Source organism: Cercospora kikuchii, assembly GCF_019650295.1.
Source record: "Cercospora kikuchii DNA, contig_00003, whole genome shotgun sequence".
In the NCBI taxonomy this organism is placed as follows: Eukaryota; Fungi; Ascomycota; class Dothideomycetes; order Mycosphaerellales; family Mycosphaerellaceae; genus Cercospora; species Cercospora kikuchii.
The window spans coordinates 1,684,661-1,704,627 of record NW_025408584.1 but is presented as its reverse complement, the minus strand read 5'-3'; the positions used below and the strand labels follow the sequence as shown (position 1 = coordinate 1,704,627).

The following is a 19,967-nucleotide window of genomic DNA, read 5'->3' as shown; positions in this document are numbered from 1 at the left end:
CCAGTCTCGCCTTGGGCCGTCTAGAATAGCCTCGAGCAAACATGCTGCTGAACATATCAGCGGGTTCTATGTCGTTCACGTCTTCCTCTCCACCACCTTCAGCCGACATCAGTCATCTACCTCAAGGCATTTGACACGACCTCTGCATCGTGACTCACCCACACGCTTCGCAACGAGAACCCAACCCCTGAAGATCGCAACTCACGAGCGTTCGACCAGTCTCACCCTTGTCTACCAAAGCAAAGCCACACTCCTTGCCCATCATGTGTATCTGGCGTAAGAAATATTGCACCAACTGCCAATACCATTTCAAGCCAAGCGAATATCGTGCCTGTCGCTGGAAATACGTCAATCACGAGAACTGCGTTCGCGAGATCTTCCGCGAGAATCTGGCCAGCTGCTTCTCGTGTAATGGGGCAGGAAGTACAGATCAGCAAGGCGGAAAGAAACAAGATGGTGGTGGTAGTGGGGAAGGAGGCGGCGAAGGCAGTAGTGGGAAAAATAAGGCGGCGGGACAACAGACTTCTGATTCGTCTAAGAAGTAAGACGGAGAATATCGAGAACTTTATGGAGAGGACGGTAGGTTAGCAGTCCATCAGATGTCCAGTTCAATTGAGGTTGCCTTTAGATTAGACACGCTCCTTCCACGTTCTTCTCCAACCACGTCTCCTTCTCGATCATTCAATTAGGCTACAACTACATAGACATCAACAACAAAGCAGCGTCAAGCAAACACAAGCACAAACGCAATCCATTCCAGCGTTCCCAGATCATCTTCACACACCCCTGAGCCATCGATCACGATACGTAAGCTCTCTTCCTACGCGTTCCACCATACATCGCTCACACAGGTCAGCTGTACACAATCACAGTCGCAACCGCAGATCAAATCCAAAACAATGTGTTCCTACAAGATCTACCATTACAAATCCTGTAACCACCACACTCGACCCTTACACGAAGGAGCTCCCCAGCACAATCCCGCCTGCACACCCACAGTAGAAAACACCATCCTCTGGAAAGCTGGTGAACATTGTCTGAATTGCTGGCTACATTCGAGGGAACAGAAGAGACTCATGAGGGAGAGAGCCGCTGCGTGCGCGAAGGAGGGGACGAGTAATGGGTCCGCCGCGGACCGTCACCGTTCCAGACGGGCACCACGCAGAGTGGACGAAGGATACTGCAGGAAATAAGCGATGGGGATTTTGCACAATGATTTGGGAATTCTCGCTTGTCAAGCGATGATTGATGTTGCATTTGGGGTATCTCTTTCGTACAGCGAAGCGAACCAAAGCAAGCAAGCGACGAGCCAGCTAGCTATTCCACCGATTATCAAATACACATTGTTCGAAGCTGTAAATTACGTTGCGCGTTTCAGCAACAGGTCGTGAAAGCATAATTCGTGCTCAGTCCCAACCATCTTCACCGTCCTCTTCATCATGCAGGACCTTCGACGAGCTGCCCTTTCTCGGACGTCCTCTCTTTCGGGGCGGACCTTTTGCCCCATCCACCGATTTTCTCTTTTTGCCTCTAGGCCCTGGACTCTTGCTCGCGCTGCCCTCGCTACGGGCGTCGACATCGTCCTCCATGTTTTCTTCGTCGTCCGTGTTGACTTTGACCTCACTATCAACCGACATGAGCTCTACAAACGCGGAGCACGTCGAGTGTTGACTGAGAGCATCAGCAGCACCAGATAGAACGTTGCTGATACGACTCTCGAAGGTGTCAATCACTGCTGGTGCGTGAGACGCCTTCGAAGGCTTTGTGGCGGCGTCCTTGACAGCAAGTTTCGGCTTGCCGACGTACTTCTTGCATTGCCATAGACGTTGGAGGAAAGCTCGCGTTTCTTGGATGAGAGACAAGATCTGTGCTGAGATGGCGAGCTGTTGGAGACGCGAAGGGTTGATCGCGGCTGGTGGAGCTGCTGGTACCGCTGGCGGCGCAGGCGCAATATCATCAGAACTGCCGTTAGGCATCGTAGACGACGTTGGGACCTGTAAACGGAACACCTCGCTTTCGATCATCTGAGCGATTGTGGTGCCCGTGCCTGACACAGCTTTTCCCAAGCAAGAAATGATGTGGAGTACATCGTCGGTCCTCTCATAGTCAAGGAAAGCGATTGCCTCGACAGAGAATCGTACGAACTGCAAGTGTTGCAAAAGATCGGCGACCGCCGTTTTGGTGCCAGCGTCGAAGTCCACAGCGGCACCTAGATGCGCAAAGAACTTTTTCCTCGATTTGACGCTGCCAGACTTGAGAATATCCCAGAAGTAGTGCAGCTTCGAGGTTGGGGGGTGCCCAGTGCATCCAGTTGTGGTGTTTAACACATCTTTCTGGTAACGGAACGCTTCTTCGAAAGATTTCAGCAGCGTCTTCTCCAGTGTGCTCTCGTGTTTCATCCAAGCCTCTTTGTAGGACAGGAATGCCATCTTCGCGATGGACGTTGTAGTACTTGTTTGCAGAGCTACCAGCGCATTCGCAGTCTCTGTTGGTCGCGCAAAACCCTGCGTATTGACGCTGAAGATGATCCTAGCTGCTGTGGTGGCGGTGTCACCGGTAGACGAGAGTGCAATGCGAACAAACTCGGATGACAGGAACCTCTGCACAAGCGACATTGAAGCTGTGTCGAAGCCAGTCGCCTGATAAGTGCCTCCCAGTCGTTGCGTTCCACTCGCAATGCCAGTTCCCAACTCCGGTGCTGGCTCATTGTCATCGCCCTTTTCTCCAGACTTGAAGAAAGATTCGATGCTACTGAGCAATACTTGCTCCAGGGATGGTTCTCCACCCTGAAATACGAGCTGAATAGCACTGACAACATCAGGCCTCATGAAATTGTCTGCGTAACGCTGACAGATCGCCAGTGTGGCTTCGAGAGCAGCTTCGCGAACAGACAGATGCTGTTTGGGACTGGTGAAGCGGCAGCAGAGGTCAACCATCATCTCCGCAACGGTGTTACCATTGCAAGTCGACAGCTGGGAGGCATTCTTGAAGTCTACCAATAATGCATCCAGGTGGCATGCTTTGCCGAATTGCCCGATGATCGTCAGGAGCTTGGTGACAGGTTTGACTTTTGCCTGATATTGCTCTTGCCGCATGTCGATTTGCTGGAACTTGGCCACATTTGCCATGGCTGAGATCAGGAATTTCACCAGACGGGTCGTGTTACCAACAAGACCATCAATGGTCCAGAGACAGGGGGCTACAACTGCGATCTCCGAAGACGGAACCGTGTTGACAGACTGTAGGAGACTGGATTGAAGATTGCTGAGGAAATCAGGCTTGAATCCTGACAAGACCGGCAGAGTGTATCGCAGGATCGTGACCACAAAGTGAAAGGTCTCAAGATCATCCGTTGTCTTCAAATTCTTCGCATACGGTTCGAGCAACTCAAGCTGCGTGGTAGTGAAGAGGCCAGGACCAGCTCGAGCGAAGACGGTCAATGCCTGCAAGATGGATCCCTGTGAAGGCGCTTCTGGTATCTCGTTGTTGTCGATGGTGCCTTCGAAGAGCACTGCCACGAATGCCTTGCAGATCTTTGCATTGTCGGTCGCTTGTTTTGATTTCGTCAGAAGGTTCTTAATCAAAGCTTCCAAGACGTTAGCAACGTTATCGCCCAGGTCGACCGTTTGAATGATCAAGGCAGCTTGAGACCGCATGCGAAGAGATGCCTCGACAGATTGCTGTGCCTCAGTTTTCATGCCACGGAAAGCCGAGAACCAAATGTCCTCAATCGTGGCTCGAGCAACTTCGGCTACGCCTTCATCGACATCGTGAACGCGCGAGATCATAGCATTGGAAATCCTGGCTCGCACCTGATTGTCTTCTTCACGAAGATATACTTGTTTGAGAAAGGCCATAGCACGCTTGCGAACTGCAGCACTTGTATCAGTGGTGCGCTCGACCACTTTCTCATACACTCTCAGCTCAAGCTTTGGCCGCAACTCAACGCATTTTTGGACAAGCATGAGGGCAGAGTCGCGCACTAGTGAGGAAGAGTCTCCAGTGCAGTGCAAAATCTGCTTCAAGACAGTATCGTGGCGGTCGAGGACTGCCGGATCTTGTTCGAGAAGAGTTGTGACGCTTTTGAGACTGCGGCTTCGCACGGTAGGTTGCTCGCTACGCATAGATGCAAGAATGATTCTGAATATGCGATCAAAGGCTTTGCACAGCTTGGAATTGGCCGTGACAATTCTTGCAGCAAGCTTTCCGTGTGCAGTCGCCATCCTAGGGAAAGGGTGATGATCGTCCAGCCAGTTGATGTCCTGCATTGTTTGCTTAATCTTCACTTGGAGATCCCGAGAGTGTGATGTCGCAGCGTCTTCAGCGTTACAGATGTGCTCCGCCCACTGCACCAGATGATAGCCGCGTGCAGTGAGCAATTGGGCATCGTCACCGGTGTTGCGATCGTGCAGATACTGCACAACAATTCGGAAAGGGCCCTCGAACGATGTCAACTGGGCGGTGCTGAAATCCCCATTCTCAAGATCCTGCGCGAGTTTGACAAGGTGCTGCGAGACACGGTCGTCTGCATCGGTGTTCTTGGCCATGTCAAACGTGGAGGACAGGAGCTCGGAAATGCCAGATCCAATGGTACCGAGCAGTTCGAGAGCGAGTGTACGCGAAGGAGCAGGGCTTTTGGCATTCTCTGCGATGCCCACAAATTGTGAGACAAGCGCGAGCAGCAGAACTTCTGCGGCTGGCCAATCGCTGTGGCCAAGCACGTTGATGAAGTCATCCACGAAGATATCGAGGAGCTTGCGATATGGCTCTTCGCTGGACTTTGCGGTCTGCGAGGCACGTTGAATCAAGATCTTCACGATATAGCTGGCATACCGCACAGTATCCTGCTGCAATGGCTTGTAGAACGAGAGAAGATCTGTCGAAGTTTTCTTCGGCTTCTGCTTCTTCTTCACCTGGATGCTCTCAGAATCGTCAGATTCAGCCTCAGACTCAGAGTCAGGCACTTCTGCATCTCCAGCAAGCTCATCTTCGGAATCGGCCGCCTCCGTATTCATCTGCAGTGTTTTCTTACTTGGTGTGGCGCTTGTCTGCACCAATCGCATAAGCAGAGCTGACACGAGCTGAATCGGCTTTGCGTCAATTGGGCGGAATTGGCGAGCATTTTGTTTGTTGGCTGGCAACTTCTCTAATGACATGAGGATCTCGTCGATGATGAATGTGCGCTGGTCTGTGTACTTCGTGAATATCTTTGAAGTCACGTCCATGGCGAACCGGCGCATCTGCTCGAAGGTCTGTAGTCCCAGCGCTGAATCGCGCTCATTGGCGGCGTTCTCCGTGAAGATGAGCAGCTTGCACATGTACTGCAAGCTAGATACGCCCGTTTCGTCCACGTCGGATTTTGCGAAGAGGTCGCCAAGTGGACGCAAGAGCTTGATGGCGGCAGTAACGAGAGCCTGCAGTTCGGTACGACAGCTAGCCGCGATGGCGAACTTGGGATTGCTCGCCCCATCTTTTTTTCCTTTCACATCTTCATACAAGCTCGCCCGTTCCTGCACGATCGGAATGATGCACATCTCGACCACCGTCCGAAGCGCCTCAAGAACATTCTTGAGGCAATCCTCTGACTGCAGCTCCCGACGATGGGAACCACCGGTCATGATTCGCATCAACGTCCGAGCAGCAATGAGACCATTCTCAGCATTTGAGAGACGCACAGTCCAATCTGTGACATCTTCCTGGGACCAGTCGTCGCCTATACCCAGCGAGCCAGAGTGGAGCGCAGCCAATGACCTCTCGCATATACGCTGCACACGGGTGAGAGTGTCCACCTCGACGTAATCCAATCGGTTGAGTCCCACAACTTTCTTAAAGGCAGTATCCAGTTTGGCCTGAGCATCTGCGCGCAGTATGAGTGCGGGACCCTCCTCTGTGTCGCGAGTGTCGAACAGAGCACTTTCACGCATGGCAACATCCTCAGATGTGTCGGGTTGCATGTGGTCCTCTGCCTCGAAGATATTCTGGAGCTGACCCTGCAGGCTCTCCAAGGCCTGATCAGCCTTGAGACGTTGGTCGACGTTGACTCGAGATCCATTAGTGAGATATGCGCTCTGGTTCTTAGTCGTCGTCGCGCTGACGGGAGTAGCATCGTGGATTTGCTGATACTCGGCGCGCTGTGCTGGTGTCATCTTGTTCAAAGATACATATGCCATAGGTGAAGGCTGCACAACTCCTGCGATCTCTTTGCCATGTTGTGGCGTGCTTTGCTTCGTGACAGGCATGGAGAGTTCATCCTGCTGACTGGGCCTAGGTGTTTGTTGATACTGTGATGACTGCGATCGTGGAATCATTGGGACAAGAGGCACGTGCCCAGGCTGAGGCTCCCGACCTGGTTGCATGCCTGATGGCCGCGGCTGGTGAGGTGCAGAGTGCTGCTGTGGCTGCGCAGGGACAGTCTGCAATTGTTGAGGTGGGACATGCTGCGAGGCCGATCGTGACTGTTGCGGTGAAGCTGCAACAGACTGGCCTTGAACGGGAGTTGAAAGCTGCGCTGAGCGGCTCGGAGCAGCCCCAAGTATCACCCTTGGAGTCTTGGAGTCACGCTGCTTTTGCGGCGGAGTCGAACGAGCGGCAGCCTCGCCATGCAGCCTTAGAGGAGCGGCGATTTGTGGCATTTTCGGACCGGTAGAAGACGTCGGTGCTTCTTCTGGCGGGGTAAGATATCTGTATGATATGCTTGCATCGGCAAGGACCATCTCAGCAAATGCACTCAGTGCAGGCTGCGCTGGAGTTTTCGTGGAGGCAGCCCCGGAGGAAACTTGCTTCGTCTGCTTGAACTTGAACTCAGTAAGATCGTTGCCGTTTAGCAGTCGCCTGACATCGTCCAAAGTTTGCTTGCACCGGTTCGACGCCTGCTCGGCGCTTCTAGCACCGGCAGTAAGTCGTTCGAGTTCGCGGCGCGTGGACTTAACGGCCTCGTCGTTGTGAAAGATTGTTGGTGCAGTGTTTGGAAGCGCAAGTGGTGGTGGAATGACATCTGCAAAGGAGGTGGAGTTAGTAGTTGAAGCTGGAGTGAAGCAATATCTCGGCCCGCTGATTGGTGGGGTACAAGCGGGACAGGTGAAGGGTGATTGAATATTGTGCACTCACCTGAATTGAAGGGGACAATCGAGCTGAAGGGAGTGTATGGGAGAGCCTCTCGCACCGTCGGGATGTACAGCTTGCCCGCTTGGGAAGTGCTGGCCGCTGATGCGCGGCCACCCTCCGTTTGCAAGCCATTTGCGCTCCCACCGGCGACGGTGTGCTGCTGCAGCTGTCGTGGATCTATCGTGCCCGACTCCATCATACCATCTATATCGTGGTATCTTTTCTACTTCTTGCCATGTCGTTGAGCGAAGGTTGATCGAGTTCGATCGCAATGCCGCATGCGGAGGTCTGGCGGAGGTCTGGAATGCAAGGCGGTGGTTTCTAGAGTGTACTAGGCGTTGATGCCTCAGTGACAACGTCGATGTCTTGAGTATGGTGTCTGTCGCGAGACTACGCGTCAAAGATAAGTTTGCAGGGCCCGTGGGGGAGTGGCCGAGATTGAGCGTCGTCCAGGATGGGTTGCTCTTTGGGGAAGTCGCGTTGGAAGTGGCCGCCTCACGCGCTTTCCCGCTTTCGCTTGCAGATCTCCCGCTTGGCAGGGCCGCGGTCCTCGCAGAGCCTCAAGTCTCAGACGCTCACGGTCACACAATGCGACTTGGACCGCAGCACATGTTCACTTGTGCATTGTGGAGCTTTCACATGCAAGCGCATGGCATACGTGCTGCAGTGTGCATGCAACAGTCGGCCCATCCTTCGCACAGCACCGTACTTCAATCGGCGCGCGCATCTCACAACCATCCATCGAGGCATTTAGAAGTCGGCTACACAGACAGCCAATGTTGCCAGCGCACAACGTACAGCCCTGGAGGCAGGCACCACATAGACAATGGTCAGGTTCAGATGGTCCATCACGCTGTTTGAATGTGAGCGCAGTTGCAGCGATATGACCCACTAGCATATATAGGCCGCCGTCACTATCCCCAGGTTTCTGGTCCCTGCAGAACCCGTTCAACATTTTTCCGCCTCTTCACTTCGCAACATCACTTCATTACTTTAAAGGCGGATTACTACTGTACACCAAGGAGAAACCTCAGGCCAAGTAATAGCAGTCTAAATAAGACCACAACATGACCGCCATCGGAGCACTCGTCTTTTGCAGCGACTGCGGCAATCTCCTGGACTCAAATCCCGGCAGGAAAGAATATATCGACTGCGATGTATGCGGCACATCTAACAAAGGTGAGCTTAAAGTGTCTTTGGTCTTCCGCACGCAGGAATCGAGATATCCGCTCTGGCTAGAGCACAAGTCCATCTCGATCAACTGCCAGCTAACCCTGTCCATAGACACGTCCTCCAAAGTCGTAACGACCCACAGCAAGCCCAGCGCGTTTCCTTCTACATTACGCACACGTCTCCGCTCTGATGTTCAAGAAGTAGCTGAAGGTGATATCGCAAAGGTCGAAACCGTTACAGAACTAGAGTGCGAAAAATGCGGCCATCCGGAAGTGCGATTCTACACGCAGCAACTACGTTCTGCAGACGAAGGTTCCACGGTCTTCTACACATGTCCGAACTGCGGCCACAAATGGAATACGAACAACTGAAACGTTTTCGCTTTCTGGAAATTGTGTTGCGTTCCAAGCGGAAAATTGCGAGGATCTATACTTTGCTCGCTTTTATCTAATTCGGCTGGGTATCTGAAGTGAAGAAGAGGTCTGATGACGATAAAGAAGTTTTCCACTGGCCGAAATCATGCCGCGGCCTCGACCTGGCTTGGAACTGTGGCGTACTCCATCTCTCCGTTCTTCTCGAACTCGGCCATATCCAAGGCGACAATAATGCTGTCGCGGACGACTTGCTCCGGATCATTCAGGAACTTCTTCAGTGTGTCCTCCACGCCCTCCTCATCACCCAGACTGCCTAGCGCTTCGGCAGCCTCGTGTCGGACCATGCTTGCCTCCTTGGCGTCACTTAGACATTCCGTCAAAGCGGGTATCGAAGCAGGATGTGAGAGCTGGCCGAAGACGAATGCAATTTCGTGACGGAAGAGGGCCGAGGAGTCCTTGAGGCCGGTCGCGAGAGCTTTGATGGCAGGAACCGCGGTCGGAAGATCAGGCGGCGAAGCGAGATCGCGAAGTGTGAACATGGCTCGATAGCGCTTGAACAATGGAAGACTAGGGTCCATGAGTTTCTTCTGCAGTGCCGGAATATCGGGTTGATCGTCCATGGCTGAAGGTGGAGCGGGATCTATTGAGGTGAAGTCACTGCATGTTTTGTCAGTAATCGAATTCAGATCTGCACCTGCTCATCACGATCATACCTCTTCTTCAACTTCTCCTTCTTTCCAGCTTCACTAGTTTCCCACTCGATTCTCTCAATAGCAATCTCGCACGTCTCTCGCACGACTTCCTCTTCCTCCTTGTCGTCCCGCCTCTGCTTCAGCAATTCCAAGCTCGTCACATCTCCCAGTGCACCCAGCGCCTCGGCCGCTTCATGTCTGCACATCGCATCTTCCTGCCTGTCCTCGATCACAGCCCGCAAGAATGGAATGGCTTCCGTCTTGCCTGATTGCCCAAGGCAGTATGCGAGTTCATGTTTGAGTAGAGCGGAAGGACTGCTAAAGGCTGCAGCAATGGCTTCGATCGCGGCGGTGGTCTGCGGAGTGGTGGGGGATTGCGATGCGAGGTGCTTTAGGGAAAAGAGTGCTCTGAAGCGTTTGGCCAGAGGAACGGATTCTGAAGTGAGATCCTTGCGCAAAATGGCGATGCTTACGTCCGAGGTGGCCATTTTCGTCTATGCGATTCGTGAATGTGAAAGTGATTCGATATATTTTTATGAAAGTCGCAAGATGGAGGGGACTTTTTAGTGCATCGGACGCTCGGCGACTGCCCCGCGCCGCGGCTCCCATCTGCCTCGTCTCGGGGTGTGTAACACTGGTTGATGCTCTGTCTTCCAATGTCAGCATCCCTTCGAAGACATAGACCCGACGAATCGCGCTCACGGGCAACACGTATATTTTCACCATGCCTCCGATCGATCCATCGACTGGCCAGCCGCTGCCAGAATCCACGATACAGCGCATCCTGTTCACCCATCACCCCGTTCACGTCTATGGCATCCCCCCTCTGACCTCGACCTCCGGCTTCAGTGCCTCATCCTGGACCTCTCCAACCAAGCCCACGGCCCAACAGATTTTCACAGCTCGACTACAAGTCATTGAGACTTCCTACTCCGAGACCTCACTCCTCAAATGCGCCGTTGTCCTTTCCGACCCCACATCTGGCGATCTCTTTGCCGCAGCGCCATATACCGCCCCCGCCGCAGTGCAACAAGCGAATGACAGTTCTCGATTTTTCGCGATTCGCGTCGTAGGTGAAGGCGGAATGAAGGCGACATTGGGTATTGGGTTTGAGGAAAGGGGTGCGGCGTTCGACTTCGGCATCGCGTTGACGGAGGCGAGGAAAGTCCTGGGCATGAGTGCTACGGGAGAGCAGCAGAATGGAGGGCCACGAGGGAGGGCTACGGAATTGCAGAAAAAGATGGAGGTTGATGCGAAGAAGGACTTTAGTCTGAAGGAAGGCGAGAAGATCGTAGTAAATGTGCCAGGTGCAGCGAAAGGGAGGAGGCAAAAGCCAGAAACAAGTGCAAGTGGAGGGGGCGGTGGCGATGCTGCTGCTCTATTCAGTATTGCTCCACCGCCGCCTGCTGCTGGAACTTCGCAAAACAATCAGCAAAAGACGGCGGCCGATGATCAATTGGAAGGGAAAACAGCTCAAGAGCTAGGTTTTGATGATGGAGAATTTGGCGAGTTTCAGTGAGCCATGCTCGTAGCTCTGCTTGATTGTCTTTGATTTGTACATGATGATACCCCGATAGAGCGATCTCATTTCGGCCGCAACAGGACAAATAAAAGGCCCATTATAGCGAAGCCTGACGCTGCGCCCTGCAGCGCGATGTTGGTCACATCCACTTTGCGCATCTGAACAATACGTGCGGAGAACAGATCGCTCAGCGCATCTTGATAGAACTCCCACATTGATCGCACGGGCTGAGGCTGCTCGGTCGTGGCGGCCTTTCTCTTCGCGATGTCATCCGAGACGTTGGGCACGGCTCCAACCACTTCTGATGCCTCTAGTGGAAGTATCTCTCCTGAGGTAAGTGTCGATGCACTCTCTTGAGTCTCCGCCGGAGGAGCAACATCAAACGGCCGCTCCTCCTCCGCTCTCTTCAATTTCTCAAATTTCTCCAGGCTCCTCAGCTCTGCCTCATCCACTTGCACTCCCTTCTCGCTGACCTCTACCCCCGTTCCCCTTGCTGTCCTCGTCTCCTCGACTGCGGCCTTCTCATCCAGCAATCCCTTCACATCCTTCGCGATCTTCTTTCTCCTCCACGGCTCGAAGATGACAATATTCGCCAACAGCAGGATTATGTTGAACCCCATCAGCCCAAATGTCACCCACGTGGAATTCCTCCTGATGGTATCACTCCAAATCTGCTCTTCATGATACTGCTTTCTTTCTAACCTCTCCAACAAACTCCTCGCTTCTTCGAGCGAATTCTCCGCAACATCGAGATTTGATTTCGCGGAGCTGACACTCTGCTCATTCAAATGCTCTGATCGGACAAGCGACATGTATCGTTCAAGATCTGTCGGTGACCAACTGCTTTTCCGCTCGAGCAATGCTACGATTTCTCGTTGACTGGCTGTTTGCTGCGCGTAGGCGTCATGGTGAACATTTCGTGCTTCGTCAACAGCACGTCGGAGTTGTCGGACCTTTTGCTCCTGGGAGGAGATTTCTTGGCGGAGGTTCTCGATGCCTGAGTAGTCGGTCCCTGTGTATTGGTTCACTTGCTGCCCGATACGAGATGCGTGTAAGAGGAGGTTATCGAGGAATTGCGTGAGGCGTTTTTGGACGTCGGAGCGGCGGGATTCGGCGTGGGAGGGGAGGGTGGTGGATGACTCGGCAGGGGTTACTGGAGCCGTTGATGGTGCTGTTGCATTTTGGGGCTGGGACGATAGAGATGGCTGTGAGTTGGGTTCATCCTGCTCTCTGAGTCGTTGCTGTGCCTCCGCTGCTTTGCGCTCTGCCTCGGCCTCCTCGTCGCGCAATCTTTGGGCCTTTTGTTCTGCGCGTAAACGAGCCTCTTCCTCTTCCTTGCGTATGCGAGCAGCATTTTCTTCCTGTATGCGCCGCAAGCGCTCCTCCGTCTTATCATCTTGCCCTCGCGTCGTGCTCGAGAAGCTACGCGCCCAAATCGACAACGTCCCAATCTTATCTGTCTTCGTAGCCCGAACCACAGCTTGCCCGCGACATTCTGCACAAGTCCAGGCTGCTCTCGACCTCGGCAGCGTTGCTGTGCTCCATCTTGTGGTGGTCGATGTCCATCGTCCCAGTGTCCTGCCGGCGAAGCTCATCGTATGCAAGAAGCAGACACAGCTTCCCGACAGCTATCTTTGCTCGCCTGAATCGGCAAATGGCGATACCGCGAATAGGGTTCAAGGATCAAGCTCGCATTGAGTTTCGGCGCACGTCATTCGCCGAAGTGAAGTGAAACGGCCCCCGACTTTTTTGTTGAGCCGCATGGTGTGGGACATCACTCATAATCTTGACAATTTGTGTCTTTGTACCTTCCCCACGACTCTTGCAGAGAAACTCCAAGAAAACACTTTTCAAGATGGCAAGCGGAGCCGATCAATTGTATGCCCTCAAGTATCCTTTCAAGGATCCCAAGTTCATCTTCTTTACCGACTTCGATGGAACGATTACCTTGAAGGACAGCAATGATTACATGGTATTTTAAGCAATCTTGACAGCATGAAGGTTTTTGATTGACCGACAATGTAGACAGACAACATAGGCTTCGGCGGTGATCTCCGAAGACAAGGAAACCGAGATGTTCTCGAAGGCAAGGACACTTTCCGGTACGGGTCAAGATAACGTCAAGGAAACAAGCTGTAATATCTGATCATGCTACAGTGACTCCTTCCGTAAAATGCTGGATTCTGTCAAGAAACCCTTCCCAGAATGTATAGACTACCTGGTAGAGAACATCAAGCTTGACCCAGGCTTCAAGGAGTATTTCGAGTGGTCTCTTGCTCAAGGCATTCCTACTGTCGTTGTCTCATCAGGCATGGAGCCTATCATCCGGGCTATCCTCAAGAACTTGATCGGACCGGACCACGATAAGCTTGATATCGTCGCCAACGACGTCGAGGCCAGGGAAGGCATGAGCATTGACCAAGAAGGCGGCTGGACGATCAAGTATCACGATGAGTCGTGAGTCTCGTTACCTTTGCACTTCGAGTTCCTCAAAGACGTTCACTGACAGAATTGTAGCGGCTTCGGACATGACAAGTCTCTCACCATCAGGCCATACGCCAATCTCCCAGCAAGCCAGCGCCCCACACTTTTCTACGCAGGCGACGGCGTCTCAGATCTTTCTGCGGCTCGCGAGACAGACCTTCTTTTTGCGAAGAAGGGCCACGATCTCATTCGCTACTGCGCTCGGGAAAACGTGCCATTCACTGTCTTTGAGGACTGGACTGATATCCTCAAGGTGACGAAGCAGATTGTCGCTGGGGAGAAGAGCGTGCAGGATGCTGCCAAGGAGGGGTTCGAGGACTTCAAGTCTGGCAATGCAGGGTTGAAGGCGAACGGACATGCGAAGTAAGGATTGCATATGGCATAGCATGAAAGATGATAATGCATCAGAAGGCGCAGGTCGCAGGGACGAGGGTATCTCGGACGCCGCGATGCATGCTAAACGACTAGACATAGAACGCATAGCCAGAGCTCAACGCTTCTGAGCGCAAGTAGATATGTTCCACAAGAAGAGAACACACCTCGGACAAGCAGGACTCCCGTGACAACGTTCTCTTGCACATATTTTCGCGTCTCCGAAACAACTCTGAGACGCTATTGCGATCCCTCATCAGGCTGGGAGGCAGAGAATTCCGTGCTCTTTTGGAGAAAGCCGCGGTTGCTGTTAGCGATAGTACTTGAATCTCTCAAAGTGGACCACGACTCAATTCGAGGCGTAGTCACCCTCCTGAGCTAGGAAGGGCCCGTCTGTGCAGAAGCCAGTGCACTTTCTGGCGGTATCAGGTTACGCTCGTCAAAAAACTCAAGGTCCGCCACTGCTTCCGCCTTTTGCCATCTCTCAGCGACTCAACAGCATGAACGTTTTTGGAGCTCAGGTACGAACATATGCGGAGTCAGCAAATACTTCTCGGTCCATTGCCACATGTAACCTACGGGCAACGTAATTTGTCCCAGGATCAATGGAACTTGTGGTCTGGCCACTAACCGCCATGAGTGAATGTGCTGCATTTTCAGCATTGCGCATATCTTACTGCGAGACATTGCTAAGCAGGCAAGGTATACTGTTCACGCCAACATAGAGCTTCAATGCGTCGTATGAGCAGGGATGATGATTCATTTTGTTCATTCATCTATCCACTTTTGTCAAGCCAAACCTTGCGCATATTTGCAAAGCCTCAGCATCTTTACTTCATGATCAAAGCATTGGTCTGTATTTATTACACTAGTCTCTCATCGAGTCTTCATCTCGCTCCTTCTCGCCATTTTCTGCGCCGTTCTTCTCAAGCTCGACTGAACCTCTCCCTTGGGAAACGAGTCAACGTCGTAGTAATTCGGTGCGATGTCAAGCAGCCACTCTGGCTTCACAGCAGTGACTGTTCGGATGTAATTCTTGCTCGTCAGAACAAATTCGTTGTACAGCACCCACTCGCTGTCTTGTCCTAGCACAGTCGAGGGATGCAACAAAACAGACTGGTTGTCCTTGACCGTGACGTACGTCTTGCCCGAGGTATCCTTCTTGGCGACTTGCATGAAGAAACCAGCACACAGCGCTTTGCGGATGTTGGTGTAGTAGTTCTTGTCGTTGAAGTCGGTACTAACGAGTTCGATTTCTTCGCGCTCCATGATGCGTTTCAGCTGCATGCGGACATTGTCTGCTTGTTGCAGAGCACGATAGGACAGGTAGTGGTCATGGCACCATTGCTTCGCGTTCTCTTGCGCAACTGGTCCCTTGAAAGCGTGGTAGACGTTGAGCATTGTGAGATGGTCACCCTCTTCATGCGTGAAGAGCGACTTCATCTCGTCAGCTTGCTTTCGCTTTGCCGCCGGACGGGTGAAGACTTGTGGAACACTTAATAATGCAGTCATAGACAGCACTTCGTTCGAGCAGTAAAATTCCGGAGAACTGATCAGCATCACTGCCAGTGCCGGATCGAGAGGAAATTCTGAAGCAAGCTTGCCGAGATGTGTGAGCTCTCCTTCATCATCCAGACAGGCAAGATAGTTCAGCTCCTCCAGAGCGCGCATCAACGTTTCTGGTGCAGGTGGATCCATCAGATCGAAGTGGACCAGATCATCAATACCGAGCTTCTTCAACTCCAGCACAGTGTTAGCCAAATTTGATCGCAAGATTTCTGGGTATGACTGGTCGATGAGCTCCTTTTTGAATGCGCCTTCGGTATACAGACGGAAGCATTTACCAGGTCTCGTACGTCCAGCACGACCTGCTCTCTGCTGTGCCGATGCTTTGCTTATAGGAGATACCAGAAGCGATTCGACGCGTATTCGGGGATTGTAGACCTTTTGCTTGCTAAAGCCAGGATCAACCACGTACACGATACCGTCAATCGTCAAAGAAGTTTCGGCAATGTTGGTCGACACGATAACTTTCCGTCCCGGTCTCCCGCCCGCTTGATATGGAGGAGGCGCAGGCTCGAAGATCTTCTGCTGTTGTGCTGGAGGCAAAGAACCGTACAGCGGGTATACTTTGAGAGGTCCAGCTCCGGCTTCTCGAATCATCTCATCAGCCTCCATGCTGATCTTTCGACAGCAATCTTCGATTTCCTCTTCACCCGTCAAAAACAACAAGACATCTCCCTCCGGTTCTGTAGCATGGATTTGCAACACTGTTCGCAGTGCTGCCTCGACATAATCTCTCTCCGGCTCTGGGGTGTAGAAGATCTCGACAGGATGCGTTCGTCCAGGCACCGCCAGTAAAGGCGCGTTGTTGAAGTACTTCTGGAACTTCTGTGCATCAAGAGTGGCAGACATGATAATAATCTTCAGATCAGGCCTCCTCTTCACCACTTCCTTCAGCAGACCCATCAAAATATCTGTGGCTAGTGTTCTTTCGTGAGCTTCATCAAGTATGATGCAGCTGTACCGCTTCATATCGTGGTCGTTCATTGCCTCTCGCAACAGCATACCGTCCGTCATGTACTTCAGGATCGTTTTTTGACTCGTCATGTCCTCGAAACGAATGCTGTATCCGACTTCCTCCCCGAGTTTCACATCCAACTCTTGAGCAACACGCTGAGCCACCGACATTGCAGCTACACGACGAGGCTGCGTACATGCCACCATCTTCCCTTGCATTTGGGGCAGATCGTCATACAGCACGAATTGTGGGATCTGCGTCGTCTTTCCTGAACCCGTCTCTCCGACAAACACCAAGATCTGTGTCTTCTGAAACATGTCCAAGAACTCCTGCCTTTGCGCATGCACGGGGAGATCTCGTCGGACCTTGAGAATGCCAAAGTAACGATCACTCAGTTGCTCGCCGGTGAAGGGATTGCTGGGCCCATCTTCCGCCATCTTGGCCATAGCCGCCGTCGTTGTGTGCCTCTTCCATGTGCTGATATCACCACTGGCGCCATTGGAGGACGAGTGGCCATTTGCGCCGCCACCATTTAGGTGCACGCCGCTCGAGGAATCGCTGTCGGTGTACATATGTTGGAGGTATGGATTGTCGCGGTCGTCGGACGTCTTGACACGCTTAAAGCGTGACTTGCGAGGCTTCTCTTCTTCGGCCATATTTGTCAAACGGCAGTTGATGTGGCGATGTCGTCGATCGAGTCGCAAAGTTCAGAAAATGTTCAAGCTCGAGATGGATTGAGTTGATGCCTGACGGATGCCTGAACCCAGTCCACTATGGGGAAGAATTTCTGCTTCAAGCAAGCACGACTCGACTCAATTTTGCATTGTGAGGATCTTGCAGCAGCTCGTGGCGAATCGATCCAGAGGTCGTACATCATCTTCGTCAGCATGGCAGATCCGGACCAGCCTCAGAACTTGCCACAAGACATCCCTACTGCACTCTACATCGGACACCATGAATCGCAAAGAACTGCTACAGTCACACCTGAATTGCTGGGCCAAGCAAATCTCGCTGGATATGATATGCTTACTGCTCCTTTGACAACTCCTCACTTCCAGTCACGGGTTCTGACGCGCCTCGAGGAATACGTTAAAGAGATCAAGACTGCCAAGCATGCTGAAACATTGCCACTTCCTACCATAGCACCTCTTCTGCCCGAAGACACCGATCTGGGGCCAGATGAGGGCAACATTGCAATCATTGGTGTCGTCAGCCCTTGGATCGATCTTGGATCTCCAGATCCTCTTATCGCGCATGTCAGCCGGCAAGTCTTCAGTCTCGAGGTCGCCTACGCAGCTTTCGTGGGCATCGGCAATGTCATTGTTCACGGCCCCATTGAAGGCTCGGATCACGTCCAATATGCCCGCGCTATCCTCGAGGGGTTGGGTCTTGGTCCCTATGTCCAACTACAGATCCTCCTCCCGATGACAGGAGAGCTCGAGCTCGAAGGTGCTGAGGGAGCGCATCTATCTGAGCTTGCGCGAGAGAAATATATGCCAGCGCCAAGTGAAGAAGACGAGGCAGAGCCAGAGCTGTTCGGCACCTGGGAGACGTGGAACACGATCCGGACCATGGGACAGTACAGCAATAAGCTGACAGTAGGTATGTGCGGCCTTCCTCTTTCGTTTTCATGATTCCTTTTTCGTCCTCTGCTCCCATGTCCTCATTGCCCCCAACTAAAGAGCAGCAACTCATGGCAGGTATGGACAAGCCATGGAAAGCCACAAAAGGCACAGTTTGCTGACAATGCATTGCCCAGCACTCGAACTTCCGCGCCAACTACCCGCGCTCGAGCTTCAATCTCGTTGGTTCTCCGAGCCTGTGCGGACATTGGTAATGCCACGAACCACGTTTCTTCGCAACCAAGCTGGCTATCCTGTTCTAGACAAGGGCCACCAGCAGCTACTATCGCGATTCTTGCGCCTCAAGTTCGCGCCATGGGTGCTACTGGCCGACGTTGATCCTATTGAAGGTGCGTTAAACTTACCTGGGACGGATTGATACTTACTGACACTCTTAGCCGCTGAGGATGCACTTGAGCAATCAGGACCAGAACCAACGCCAGCAGAAGCAGCATCTGCGGCATCTAAAAGCAAAGCCGCTGATACTTTGGCTCATCTGCGTTACATGCGACGCTTGCAACAAACGCAACCATCACGACCCCCAGTGGAGAAATTCGGTCAAGGCTATCAGGACTACATTCAATCACCCCTCCAGCCCCTGACTGACAATTTGGAATCAATCACTTACGAGGTCTTCGAAAAGGACCCGGTCAAGTATGAATGGTACGAGAGAGCCGTGGCTGCAGCGCTCAAGGACATTCGTGCCAAGCTTGGAGAAGATAAGAGGCCAATTGTCTGCGCAGTTGCAGGAGCTGGAAGAGGTCCGCTTGTCACTCGCGTCCTACGAGCAAGCAAATCTACTGGCATCTCGATTGTGCCATGCGCAGTGGAGAAGAATCCTAATGCTCACGTCCTCATCCAACGACGCAACGCCACTGATCCGCTCTGGAACAAACAAGTCTTAGTCTACAAATCCGATATGCGAAGTTGGCCAGGTCCCACCATCGACGGAAAGGTCAACAAGGTCGACATCCTCGTATCTGAACTGCTTGGCTCTTTCGCAGACAACGAACTCTCGCCCGAGTGTCTCGATGGCGTGCAGCACGTCCTTCATCCCGACTACGGAGTCAACATCCCCCAATCCTACAGCGCCCATTTCACCCCGATCTCTACACCGCGTCTATACAGCGATCTCCTTGGTCGCAGCGGTGAAGACAAATGGGAGCTTCCTGCTGTTGTTATGCTTCATCAATATGATGACCTATGCCGTGCACCGACTCAAAACAACGGGCAAATGCAGTCTGTCGTCTTTCCTGAATTGACCCCCGAGATCAAAGACGCCTGGGTCTTCTCTCATCCGATTCCTGAAGCGATCATCGCCCATGCTGCTCATCGCGCAGGCGGCACTCTGGACGCTGGAGGCTTTACCGGCGGCGACGGCAAGAACGAGCACAACGTCCGCACCTGCCACACCAGGTTCAGTGCTAAGAACCGCGGAATATGCCACGGTCTGGCCGGGTATTTCGAGTCTGTCCTCTACGCTCCAGAGGACCGCAAACTCCCGCCTATCGAGCTCTCCACGAATCCAATCACGATGGACCATAAGAGCAAGGACATGATCTCTTGGTTCCCGATCTTCTTTCCGCTCAAAACTCCGTTGTACGTTCCGGACGATGCAGATGTCGAGGTCACGATGTGGAGACAGACAGATGATCGGAAGGTGTGGTACGAGTGGATAGTGGAAGTTTACCAGAAGGTCGGAGGGAAGAGGTGGAAGCTGGGTGGAACTGTGTTGCATTCGAGTCGAACCAATGGGTGCTTGATGTGAACGGGAAATCGTCCTGAGCCGGAAAGAAGAAAGGGTGGAGGTCAAGTGTGGTGATATCCATGCCATGCGAGAGACTGCATGAGGTATCGGAGACTGTTCCAATACAGTTGCCAGGGAGCATAGCTCCTCCGAAGAAATAGAGGCTGCCGAGGTTACAAGGTTGGCCACTCGCAACTGCGCTCCATTTAGGAGACAGCACCCGCCTGAATACATTTGTCTCTCGAAACCGCGGCAGTAAGCACGAGTATCCCAAAAGGACTCCGAGAGAATATTCTGCCTGATGCTGCACGAATAAGCTCAGATCCTCGAAAGGCACCGGAGACAGACATACTTTC

The 19,967-nt window shown here is 52.7% G+C and overlaps 7 protein-coding genes across 7 annotated transcripts; 3 read left to right on the top strand and 4 right to left on the bottom strand.

Annotated features, from left to right (window-relative positions):
• Positions 1-1,406: 1,406 nt before the first annotated feature.
• CKM354_000506900 (uncharacterized protein) lies at positions 1,407-7,300 on the bottom strand (the record flags this gene model as incomplete). The annotated part of the gene is made up of 2 exons (XM_044800326.1): positions 1,407-6,994; positions 7,108-7,300. 2 exons carry the CDS (start codon positions 7,298-7,300, stop codon positions 1,407-1,409), a joined length of 5,781 nt encoding a protein of 1,926 aa, XP_044656261.1.
• Positions 7,301-8,794: 1,494 nt separating this feature from the next.
• On the bottom strand, positions 8,795-9,831 carry CKM354_000506800 (deoxyhypusine monooxygenase; the record flags this gene model as incomplete). Its single annotated transcript, XM_044800325.1, has 2 exons — positions 8,795-9,308; positions 9,365-9,831. 2 exons carry the CDS (start codon positions 9,829-9,831, stop codon positions 8,795-8,797), a joined length of 981 nt encoding a protein of 326 aa, XP_044656260.1.
• A 236-nt stretch (positions 9,832-10,067) lies between these two features.
• On the top strand, positions 10,068-10,862 carry CKM354_000506700 (uncharacterized protein; the record flags this gene model as incomplete). The annotated part of the gene is made up of 1 exon (XM_044800324.1): positions 10,068-10,862. The coding sequence occupies one exon, from the start codon at positions 10,068-10,070 to the stop codon at positions 10,860-10,862; it is 795 nt and encodes a 264-aa protein (XP_044656259.1).
• A 65-nt stretch (positions 10,863-10,927) lies between these two features.
• On the bottom strand, positions 10,928-12,460 carry CKM354_000506600 (uncharacterized protein; the record flags this gene model as incomplete). The annotated part of the gene is made up of 1 exon (XM_044800323.1): positions 10,928-12,460. The coding sequence occupies one exon, from the start codon at positions 12,458-12,460 to the stop codon at positions 10,928-10,930; it is 1,533 nt and encodes a 510-aa protein (XP_044656258.1).
• Positions 12,461-12,720: 260 nt separating this feature from the next.
• Positions 12,721-13,716, top strand: CKM354_000506500 (uncharacterized protein; the record flags this gene model as incomplete). Its single annotated transcript, XM_044800322.1, has 4 exons — positions 12,721-12,837; positions 12,891-12,967; positions 13,023-13,322; positions 13,383-13,716. 4 exons carry the CDS (start codon positions 12,721-12,723, stop codon positions 13,714-13,716), a joined length of 828 nt encoding a protein of 275 aa, XP_044656257.1.
• An 881-nt stretch (positions 13,717-14,597) lies between these two features.
• Positions 14,598-16,898, bottom strand: CKM354_000506400 (DEAH-box ATP-dependent RNA helicase PRP43; the record flags this gene model as incomplete). Its single annotated transcript, XM_044800321.1, has 1 exon — positions 14,598-16,898. The coding sequence occupies one exon, from the start codon at positions 16,896-16,898 to the stop codon at positions 14,598-14,600; it is 2,301 nt and encodes a 766-aa protein (XP_044656256.1).
• A 231-nt stretch (positions 16,899-17,129) lies between these two features.
• On the top strand, positions 17,130-19,632 carry CKM354_000506300 (protein arginine N-methyltransferase; the record flags this gene model as incomplete). Its single annotated transcript, XM_044800320.1, has 3 exons — positions 17,130-17,844; positions 18,002-18,214; positions 18,263-19,632. The coding sequence occupies 3 exons, from the start codon at positions 17,130-17,132 to the stop codon at positions 19,630-19,632; spliced, it is 2,298 nt and encodes a 765-aa protein (XP_044656255.1).
• Positions 19,633-19,967: the final 335 nt, after the last annotated feature.